Source organism: Somniosus microcephalus, chromosome 4 (genome assembly GCF_052327205.1).
Source record: "Somniosus microcephalus isolate GS21.2 chromosome 4, FLI_Smic_1.0, whole genome shotgun sequence".
NCBI lineage: Eukaryota > Metazoa > Chordata > Chondrichthyes > Squaliformes > Somniosidae > Somniosus > Somniosus microcephalus.
In genome coordinates, this window is record NC_140990.1 from 297,609,280 (window position 1) to 297,620,348 (window position 11,069).

Below are 11,069 nucleotides of genomic sequence, written 5' to 3' on the forward strand. Positions count from 1 at the left end.
TTCTCCGGCAGTGTTGATCAACAGGCACCAGCTCGGTCCCATCAGTACCGGATACCAGAAAGTTTCCTGTAATATGCTGCAATTGTGTGCATTGTGGTTTTGTTTTACTTCTCCCCTGCTCTACCCAACCCTACATGTCCCCAACCAACCCAAGTACAGCTAAATTTTATTCCCAACTCTGCTAAGTTCCAAACCTCAGTTATACTTTAAGCAAAGAAGAGGATAGGATTCTCAAATAGGTCGTTTCCACATGGTTCTTGCCAACTAGTTAAGAGCAACCTTGGTGTTGGTTTTGGAACAGGATACTTAACCTGCTTTGATCTGACATGGGGAAGAGTGAATAAGCAAGAGTAGAAGAGCAGGTAGGAAAGTAGGGCATGTGGCCTCACATGAAGGTACATACCACTTCCCTAAAAAAAAAAGGATCTTGTACCCAAGCGTTCATTATCCTCTGACCAGATCTCCTGGAGTAGTGAAGCTACAGTAAATAACACATTTCCCAGGAAACTACAGAGTTGTTGTGTAGGGCGCATGCCCAAAGATGGGGCAGATGGATCTGGGGACAAATAGGCTGCAACTGAAGGAAACCTCCAAGATCATATGATTCCAAGGAAAATCACCATGTGTGACAATATGGTATAGCCATTTCCTAATTTTGCCACAGATATGTTTGCTTCAGACAATGGTAGTCTGCAAGGTACTGTTCAGTACAAAAAGGAGAAAGAAAGACTTGCATTTATACAGCGCCTTTCACAACCTTAGGACATCCCAAAGCACTTTACAGCCAATGAAGTACTTTTGAAGTGTAGTCTCTATTGTAATGTATAACAGTGTTGCATTTATATTGCACATTTTATGTAACAAAATATTCAATGGCATTTTACAAGGACAGCGGCAGCCATTGAGCAGGAGAGGTGACTAAAGGGACAATCAGAGAGATAAGTTTTGAGGAGGCTTTTAAAGGGGATGGGCAGGGAGAAATCGCTGACACTGTTAACGCAGAGTTAGCTCATAGGTGTTAGTGACACAGAATCCAAATTAAAAACTTATTTTGCCCTATGTATTACCAAAAGTCAAAAAAGGTTAAGTAATTGTGAAATAGCCTAATGTAACTATTTATCCTGAAAATATACTTCTAGTAAAATGAATTGTTCTACAATTAAGAAAGTCTTGCAGTGTCAAGGACATGGTTATTCTACAGCAAAACTACAACAAAAGCTCACACACTGATGCAGAAGTGACAAACTGATGGCAGGTTTAAGTTACTCAAACAAGGGGTTTGACTTTGGCTCCAAAGTTCTGAAGTCAGCCTTGTTTGTATTACTGAGCAAATTTCAGAGCAAAGTGGCAACACCAGAGCAACCTAACCACAGCTGTCCAAAAGTTGAAATTGTGATTTTAATTTTCTGGTGAGAAAGTCTGTAAAGGCCTGATAACAATCGGCCAATCTGCAACGAGGAGAATGGCAGCTGCCACGGCCAGCACTTTGCCTCTGACAGTACAGAATGAAACCACTTTGCCAGGGTTACCAACACCACCTCATTTATATTATGCAACCTCTGGAATCGGACAGACTGCAATACAAATGTTACATCAGTGTGAGAAAAGCTGGCAACTTCATAAGCAATAGTTGGATTTAGTTCATGACTACACAAGAGGTAAGAAAGACAAAAGGACCTACAGCCCACATCACTACCCCCTGTCATTTAGTCACATGTCTGGAACCTGGCCAGACTACTTTATCTCCATTTTGCCTTGGCAACAGGCAAATATTTCCCTACTTCCTTGAGATTTAAGGCTGTTTCTTATTTGTATTCTTCAACCGAGTCTACATTTACCACACTAGGTGGCAGTTTATTCCAACAGGTTACAATTCCCATGGTGAACTTATATTGCAGATCCAATTGCCTGAGGCCTGTTGCGAATTGTAATCCTTCTCATTTAAACTGCAGGGAAAGTTCCACAGTAACAGAAAGCAGAAAAACTGTACCTAGGCTAGCTATAACTGTTTCTAAGAACCATACCTAAAATTTGGAAAGCTAAATGGCCAGTGATCAAAGCAAAACATTGCTTATCTTGTAAGGTTAGGCTGGATTGCTTCGTCAGTCAGTCGCTAGATACAGTAGGTGCCTGCCCCTCCAGTGACAACATTTATTTTGCTGCCAGTGCCATTGATGACAAGTATCACTTTAAGCACTCGTAGAGCTTCCAGGGGTAACTAATATTACTGTGTTGGCAACAAAATCATGGCTGTATCGGTTATATTGTTGTAAGATAAATGCAGCATTTGTTTGGTTACTCCTTATATTACATTTAGCTCTTGAGTTTCTATGTTTACAACCACATGTTTTAGTTGATGTTTTAGTCTATTAATCCTGTGGTCATTCTAAAAATGAATTGCACTTTTATTTTCCAGCCTTATCAGTTCATATCTGCGAAAGCAAGCTATCAATAAAATACAAGTGTGGCACAATATGGCAGTACATAAACATGCTGTATTATAAACAGACTCCTTTGTGATTCCCAAATACTCAGATCCCAATCTTGCAGATGGAATCAGGGGATAGATGTTTAGCAGAGGCTGCCTACATCCCCATTCACAAGTAAGGGAAACTGCCATATCAATCACCTTGTTCTCCTCTCTTGCACCTCCTGATGGCTGGTTGCAGAGTGGTATTGATACAATTCTGTGAACAGGCTGCTTACCCACTCTACGGGCTGAATTTTGCCGGTGTACAGAGTGCAGGTTTGGAGGCGGGTCCACTGTCAAAATCGAAATGATTGACAACGGGTTGGGAACTCGCTCCGAACCCGCCTCCATGTAAGCTTCCAAAGTGTCAGGTCTGCGATTTCAGAACAGACCCGACACCAAGCGGCGGGGGAGACATTTAAGATAGTTAAATGCTTGTTAACTAAATCTTGCCAGCCTATTTCTATTTTACCACTTTTTTATGAGGTTCCCATCGCTCGGGGATCACGTCAGGTACGTAGGTTGGGTTCTCTGTGTCTCCCCATTGCTGTGAATAGGTGACAGCTGCAAAAGTGGTATGAAAGCTTCCATTTCATAGCTGGTTACTTTCCAATTTGAGAAGCTTGAGCTTTCAGGACTTGGAAGACACTTTTGAGCTGTATGCAGTTTGAAAGTGTTTGGAGTAAACTATTCACTGTCACCTCCTTGGAGCAAGCTCTCTCACCACTGACAGGTCACTTCTGTCATCTCAACTTCAGCTGCCATCTATTCCAGCAACATCGGTGCCCTTGAAAAAATCTCACCTTGGTCCTCTGAATCCCTCCAAGATCAGCCCCAACACCAACATCACCAGGCACACCAACATCACCAACAACAACACCAACCTTCTCCGCAACCACCTGATGCTGCACAGGACACAGGGCATCAGCACCCAACAACATTGCTGCCTGGGAGGCCAGCGATGGCATCACCATGGCCAGATTAACTTCACTTGATGCTGTACACACTGGCTGCCACCACCCCACACCAGCACCATAAAATATCCCTACAATGTCCAAGCCATTCCTTTCACACTCATCACAATTGGGGGGGGGGGGTGCAGGGCGGGTGGGGGGTGAAGTTATGTCTCAACATTCACTGGAACTCACTAAAGACACTTCTCAAGGTGCACACAGATCTGTCCAATAAGGTAATGTGTTGAAAATATAGATTCCAATGTTTGACAACACACACTAACAGAAACTTCACATGAACATTGGCTAATCCACTCAAGTGTCTACCCTTGTGTGTTGTTAGTTGGTATGCTTGCAGTAGGATGAGGGTGAGTGTGAGGGGTGGCTAGTGAGATGGGGAAGTGATAAAGTAGATGTAGAGGGATTTGGGTGGAGGTGCAAGGTAAGTTGGTGTGAGTAAGGATGTGCAGATTAGGGTAGGAAAGGCAGAGTGATGTGGATGTGATGAGTGGCACAGCAGGATGAGGTTGAGTGTGGCTTCGCAGTAACGATTCATGATCTGCTCAGATCATTGAAAGATTTGCGCCACTGCAGCCTGGTCCTCCTGACAACATCCTTGCTTGTGCCCTCCTGTGCAATGTGCAACCAGGCTGCGTTGGTGTCCTGGGAAGGTCTCTTCTGCCCATGGGAAGGGAAAAGAACCTCCCTGCATGCTATGACTCCTTCCATAAGCATATGGAGGGAGTCATGCAAGAGCCTGGGTGCACCCGTGCACCTTTGTGCAGTGTTTGTCAGTATTTGCAGCACCTCAATGCTGCAGAACACTGACAGAACAACTGTCAAAATGAGTGTGGATATGGCCCCTTTAAGGAAACCAGCTGATGCCACGTCATTGAATGACTTCATCAGACCTGCTTCCTTTTAATTGGCGGGGAAACGTGCAGGGCGGGCTTAACAAGCCCAATCAACGGAAAATCACTTGGAGAGAGTGGGCTGGAGCAGGAAGTGGGACCGGGACCTGCCACCCACCTCTCCCGCCGCGATCCTGCCTCTGCTGGCGAAATTGCAGCCTACATGTTTGGTTGGTCATAGTGTGAAAGGATGAGAGATCAATAAAAATGAGCCACAAAAATGCTGTTGCTTAACTAGTGCTGTGTGAGCTTCTGAATAATTCTCCTATAATTGCTAAATGTGTGTACAGTTACTTTAAGATCATTTTCATCACACTTTTAACCACCCACATCTAATATATTTGTTCAATAGTTACGTAAGGGTATTTTGGGGGATTTGACTCAGGCCATATGCTTGACAACATTGCATATTTGTTTTTCTGTCACATTGCATAATTCAGTACTGATGCACATTCAAATAAAGGCACAGGAGTGAATAATTCACTAAAACTTTTACAGACTGAAAAATACTACAATATATATTTTAGCACAAGGGAAATGTCAGGCTGATATGAAGCTGCGCCATAGATAGCATCACATTTCCATTGACTTCAATGGAAATGAAAATCGGGAGGGGTGTATAACGCACGGCTGATTCGATATCAGCCGTTATACACTTTTACCCAAAGTCAAAATTACCCCCATGCACTTTTATACTAAAGTTATCAACCCCTGTCCTTCCACTTATGAATTTTCAGATTCTGAAAACAGCCTGTATTCGCCAACAAACTTTCAAAATTTAACATAGTTAAAAAAATAAGAAGGGGAGAATTGTTCTGAAGCATTAAATCATCAAATTTACTAGTGTTTAGACTAACAACTGCTGACATCTTGTAAGACGGGTATTTATTTGAAAAAATAATACCAGCTAACCACAAGAGGAATATGTTATACAATCGCTTTTTACTGTTTTATTGATATTTATCAGTCTTCTGGTAGAAGCCACATTACTTAAGGCTCCCCCTTTAAAAGAATAACTAGTTAAAGATTCTTAATGTATCTCACAATAGCATGCTCCTCAATATAACATGCTTCTTGCTCTTTCCCCAAAGGCAATCTTTGAGAAAAGATAGGACCAGAAAATTGAAGGATGTATTTTCAGAATAAGGCGACAGCTTCAATAATCATCATTATTAATGACTGGAGTAATGAATTATGTCCCCCAAAAAGGCACAGATCCATGTTTCACAAGCTCACCTTGATAGCTTTTGTATCGGACAGTTTTTCAGCATAGGCACATGAAAATATAATTGGAAATGAGCTGTAGTGTTATGGAATATTATTCTCAGCCAATTACTTTCTGCCTTGTATTTCCTTTTGTTAAATAAATCTTTCACAATATGCAGTATGCCCCCCCTCAATTGTTATTAAAAATACTGTAACACAACATATAAGAATTGAGCCTGAAATACATACAATGCAGAGTGCTTAATATTTTAAAATATCATAATTTCAGAGTTTATAAATGTTATTTTAGCAAAAAAAAAGTTTTTAGTAACTTATTTTTTCCTTACAACTAAAATTCCAAAGATTCACGATTATTATAGTGTTTAATTATGTCATGTTTGAATTTCCTTCTTTGAAATGTACATTTTAAAGATAGCAGAGTGAACTTGTGTAAACTTATGTGGTAGAATAAAGTCATTGTTATATTCAGCCTAAGAAACATTCTGCCATATTTGGACTTGAAATTAAAAAAAACATGGACGCAATTTAGCAAATATAATTCAAATAAATGCATTGATACATTTCAAACCAATCAACTTTTACTCTCTCTCTGGAGACTATAGCAAAAGATATAAGGAAAACTGGTATTTAACACAAACCATTCCCATTAAAGCCATAGTGAAAATTTCAGAAAGTAACAGCATTGTTCTTTTCTTGTTCTTTGTTACAAACAGCAGTTAATAAATGTGCACAGGAAATTCCTAAGTCAGCGTAAGTACAGAGCTGAAGTTATCTCCAATAAACTTCATTACACAAACAGTTCCTCATTGAAACTGCAATTTATTTAGCACAACTTAATACTGCACGTTAGAGGTGAAATATTTAATTTTTCTAATCATTTAATTTTTAATGCTTAATTTTCACAGAGGAAGTGAGTTCAATTGTTTATTTTTGGACACCGCAAACAGAATGAGCATACTTCTTGATGGCTTCTTTCAAGTACACAACACAAACCATATACTTGAGAGGAATAGCGGAAGTGGCAGGAAGCGTATGAATTCCTAGTTTTTAAAACATTTTTTGCAACAAGATTTGATATATTTTGACACGTTGCACCCAAAGTCCAGGCACGATGCAAAGTCATGGTGTTGAACTTTTAAAAACAGTTTCTGATGGTTGGAAATTCTTTATGAATATACTATGTGCAAAAACTTGCATGGCACATTTCTGCAGAGCACATAGGGAGAACAAAATGTCACGACGTGCAAAACAACACAAGTACGGCTTCTGATGCCCCCCTCTCAGTACATAGCACAAATCATACAATCGAAAAAGATCAGCAGCAGAGGTGGCAGCAAGAATATTAATTACTCAACCTGGTCAGAATAATTATCAAGATAACATTTAGTAAAATTTACACAAGGAAGTCAATAGTCCGGGTTTGCGGGAGGTGTGGTGGGGGGTTGGGGGGGGTTGGTGTTCAGGGGAAGCACAGATTTAAAGTCAAATGCACTAAACTTCTCCACAAGAACAGTTCCTACAGTTGAAGAGAAAAGAAAACCACAACGCTCTTTTCTTCTCACCAGATGCTGACTGCTTTTAAGCTACTAGTGCAATACTCATCCTTTCATAAGATAGTCACTCAAGGGTTACTAGAAGCAGTAATTAAGCACAGTAACACAAGCTCTACTGGCTGATATAATACAGCAATGCTCCACATAGTCATGAATGACATTTTGTGAAAATGCACAAGTTTGTCAGAGTCTTAGAATAACAATCCAATAAATAAAGTATCCTTACCTTTATCAACTAGAACTGACACAGCCTTGGTGATGGGGAATAATCCTGATATTGCTACCAAAGCTAAAATAAACTCAGACATTGCGACAAATGAAGGCTGTGACTGCCTCGCTGCACACTCAGTAAGTCAGCAGAGAACCAGAGTCGAGCTGCGTAATCTAGAAATGTCAAAGGAAATTCTTCTGCTAAATGAGCCGATCTCCCTCCTCTGCTTTCAGCAGAATTTGTAGGTGTATGTGTGCAGTGTGTGTCTTGACTTTTCAATGCAGTGTACGTCTGGTCTTACATCACAAGAGGGCAGTGAGTGATGCTAGAGGATGGAATTTCACTGATTAATCATGGAATCTACCATACAACCGCTCTGTATCGACACCATTCAGATTCACTGCCTAGTGTGAGACATTTAACAAACAAGGAATGCATAGTTACACACTGAGGACAATATAGATCTCCATTTCCTTTATTTTGGCTCTTTTAACAAAGCAGTGCTGCGTAGTATACTGTGCATTTAAAGTGTTCCCAAAATAAATACTGTAGTGCCTGCAAGTCATGTTATGCTAAATAACTGGCCTGTGTAGTGGCAGAACTTAGTCTTTGTCTAGGGCGAACATTATTTTTCTTCACAATCATTCTCTAGAGAATCCCTGATCAAACCAGTTGTTCCTTATTAAAATATATCCCAATTACCATACCCAGCAGCAAATTTTATTTTCCTTATGTGGCTTTTCTACTCTTCATGCTCTAAATTTAGTGTTGCTACAAATAATATTCAGAGGTATTAACCCCATTTTGTCCATCAATATTTTTTAAATGATTAAAATGATCACAGAACAACTCTGTGCATCAATGCTAGTAAATAATTAGAAGTGAGTATCCATTTATTGATACAATTTGGTTAATTTTTTTAACAGTATAAATTAACTGGAATCCATATTTGTATTTTTTTAATTCATTTCTGTACAATATACTTACCTTCACAGAAATAAACTGATTATTCTCTTTAAAAGATCCTTGCTATACATTCTCCTAGAAAGGCAAATTAACATTGAAAATAAACAGAATTCCTTTTTTCAGTTCAATCTTGTCTAATGTTTGCCCCTCTCTTCTTGATAGCTATTCATTATTTTAATTCCCACACCATCCTATTATATCCAGGACAATGAATAAATAGATTGCAGCTTTAGATGTGCCTGCCCCTCAGTGAATAAGAGGTGTCAGTTTTTTTCACTATGGAGAGACACTCCACCCAGTGGTGCTGTGAAGAACTAACCAAACACATACAGTGAGCATACCCCAGGTCCACATTTTCACCCAGAGTGAAACTCCAGGTGTTGGGAGAAAAAAAAATAGCTGGCATGGCCTTGTTTACACTGCTCCACACATCAGGACAGCTCTGCTGGATGATAAATATGCAGCATCCGACTTCTGAGTCAGTAACAGGATAACAATAAGGTGGTGATGCAGTTGGAAAGTTGAAAGTTTTACTGTGTCCCTTCTACCAGTGTTAAATGCCAGTGTTAACTCTAATAACTGCCGTGATACCAACACAGCAGTTACTAACTGTATTGAATTTTTGCCAATTGAATTATTTTTTATGGACTGTTAGTTACTATACATCAGCCTTACTGCATTACTTTAAAGAGCTAGCATTTTTAAATATCTGTAACTATTACTATGTTTACACGTACAGAATTTACATGCTTACAGAAACAGGCTATCTAAAAAAGTGAAAATATGCACACATATATTTGGATCACATAATTATTGCAGCTTTTCATATGTGCTACTGCAGAGGTTTTATTCCATGTTGAATAGTACAGTGAAACCTTGCCAGAAAAAAATGAGGTCAAGTGTTTTAATGCAGTAGAGATTTAACAATGTCAGAAATGCACTGGTGTAGCCATTGCGACAAACAAACTAACCATCATGTAGTGTGTCAATTTAGAATAAAGAACATACCATTTAAAGCAAATCAACTCATAGGCGAGACTAATCAAGACTGATATAAAAATGTTGTCGGTCCAACCACCAAGAAGATTATAACCCTCCCTAGTGGCTGATGGTGCTGAATGCATGTGGAAAGGGTGGACAGGTGCCAGAAAGCAAAGGCTGGGTCCAGTTGATGCTACCTTGTTAGCATCTGCTGCTAAGTTTTGTCGGTGTCTGGAGGATAAAGGTTCTAGCTTCAGACTGAAAGATCGTTTAAACTGCTTCACCTCTGGAGTCATGCTATTATGGAGAGGTGGCCTGCTTCTGTCAGCTGAGGGATAACTTTTTTTTCTTTCAATGGTGCTGGAGTCCACATTTTAGCAATGGTTATCGCACTAAATTAATTCCTGAGGAATATACACATCATATTGACCAGAACTGGTGGTGTTATATTCATAAATAGATTTCACTCTCAATTTTGGACTGAAATCTGCAACTATAACATTAGGAATAAGCTTATTGACTGTGGACTATTAGAGTAGCTCATTGATAATTTTTGCTACAACTCCCTTGGTGGTTTCTCTTGGTCATAAATGAAATGAGTTCCAGCCTGTCACCTGGTGCTCTGCAAAACTTCAACAGATAAAGCTGCTGCAATTTATCAACTTCACAAGTTTAAGGCTGATGAGACTGGGAGTCTCAGGTAAGCATTCAAGTTGAATTATTAAGGAAATTCTAGTCACAACCAGAGTTTCTCCTAGTAAACCCCATATTGTACTTGTATCAGATAAAAATCAAAGAGCCTGTTACTATGTCCAAAAGTACAGCAGAAATTTACTCGTGTGGCAAGCAAATTATTCATTTCATCTAATGGGGGCTTAAGGGTAGTCCTGCCCCCACTCTACCCTTAAGCCCCCATCTTGCTCAAGCATCATTCCCCTTTCCTCTCCCCTCCTGTCCTCTCCAAGCTCATTTCATCCATGAGACCTACCTCCTGTTGCCTCAACCCACATTCCAACCAAACTGCTGATAACATAATTTCCCTTCCTGACCTCTTATTGGGTGATGTTTAAATGATTCCCTCTCCTCAAATACAGTTCCCTTCCTTTTCAAAACCACGAGCATCACACACTCCTCAAAAAAGTACACTCGACCTCTCTGTTCACACTAACTACTGACCCATCTCTTCTCTAAGGTCCTTCAATGTGTTGTCATATCCCAGACCAATGCCCATCTCTCCTACAACTCCCTGTTTGAATCCTACCAATCAGGATTCCACCCCTCCTACAGCACTAAAACAGTCTTTAAGTCACGAATGCCATTTTCTGTAATCGTGACAATGGTATTTTACCTTTCATGTCCTCCTCAACTTCTCTGCAACCTTCCAAAACAGTTGTCCACACCATCCTCTTCCAATGCCTCACCTCATTTGTCCAGCTCCAAGGGACTGCCTTCAATTGGTTCCACTCTTACCTATCCAATCATAGCCAGGATTTCTCTTTCTGCCCCCACACTGGCACCTCCACTGCCTCTGTGCTGTCAGACTGCTTCTTCGATATCCACTCTTGGATAAGGTGTAACTTTCTCCAGCTAAACATTCAGAAGACCAAAGTTATTGCTGTTGGCCCTAGCCACAAGCTCTGCATGCATCCACCTTGAACTTTACAAACCTCTGACTCCAGCCTCTTGTCCATGCCTTCTCCCTTCACTCTACATTGTTGGCTGAACCTTAAGCCGTCTAAGTCGCACTCTCTGGAATTCCCTCACTGAACCCCTCTGCCTCTCAATCTCCCTCTCTTC

The 11,069-nt window shown here is 40.3% G+C and overlaps 1 protein-coding gene across 1 annotated transcript in view; it reads right to left on the reverse strand.

Annotated features, from left to right (window-relative positions):
- The window catches only part of LOC147120556 (low-density lipoprotein receptor-related protein 1-like), a 2,135,446-nt gene extending 2,127,775 nt beyond the window's left edge, over window positions 1–7,671 (reverse strand). Inside the window, exon 1 of the mRNA XM_085986655.1 lies at window positions 7,341–7,671. Within this exon, the coding sequence (XP_085842781.1) occupies window positions 7,341–7,422 (82 nt within the window). The 5' untranslated portion in view covers window positions 7,423–7,671. The remainder of the gene's footprint in view (window positions 1–7,340) is intronic.
- Between the last annotated feature and the right edge of the window lie 3,398 nt (window positions 7,672–11,069).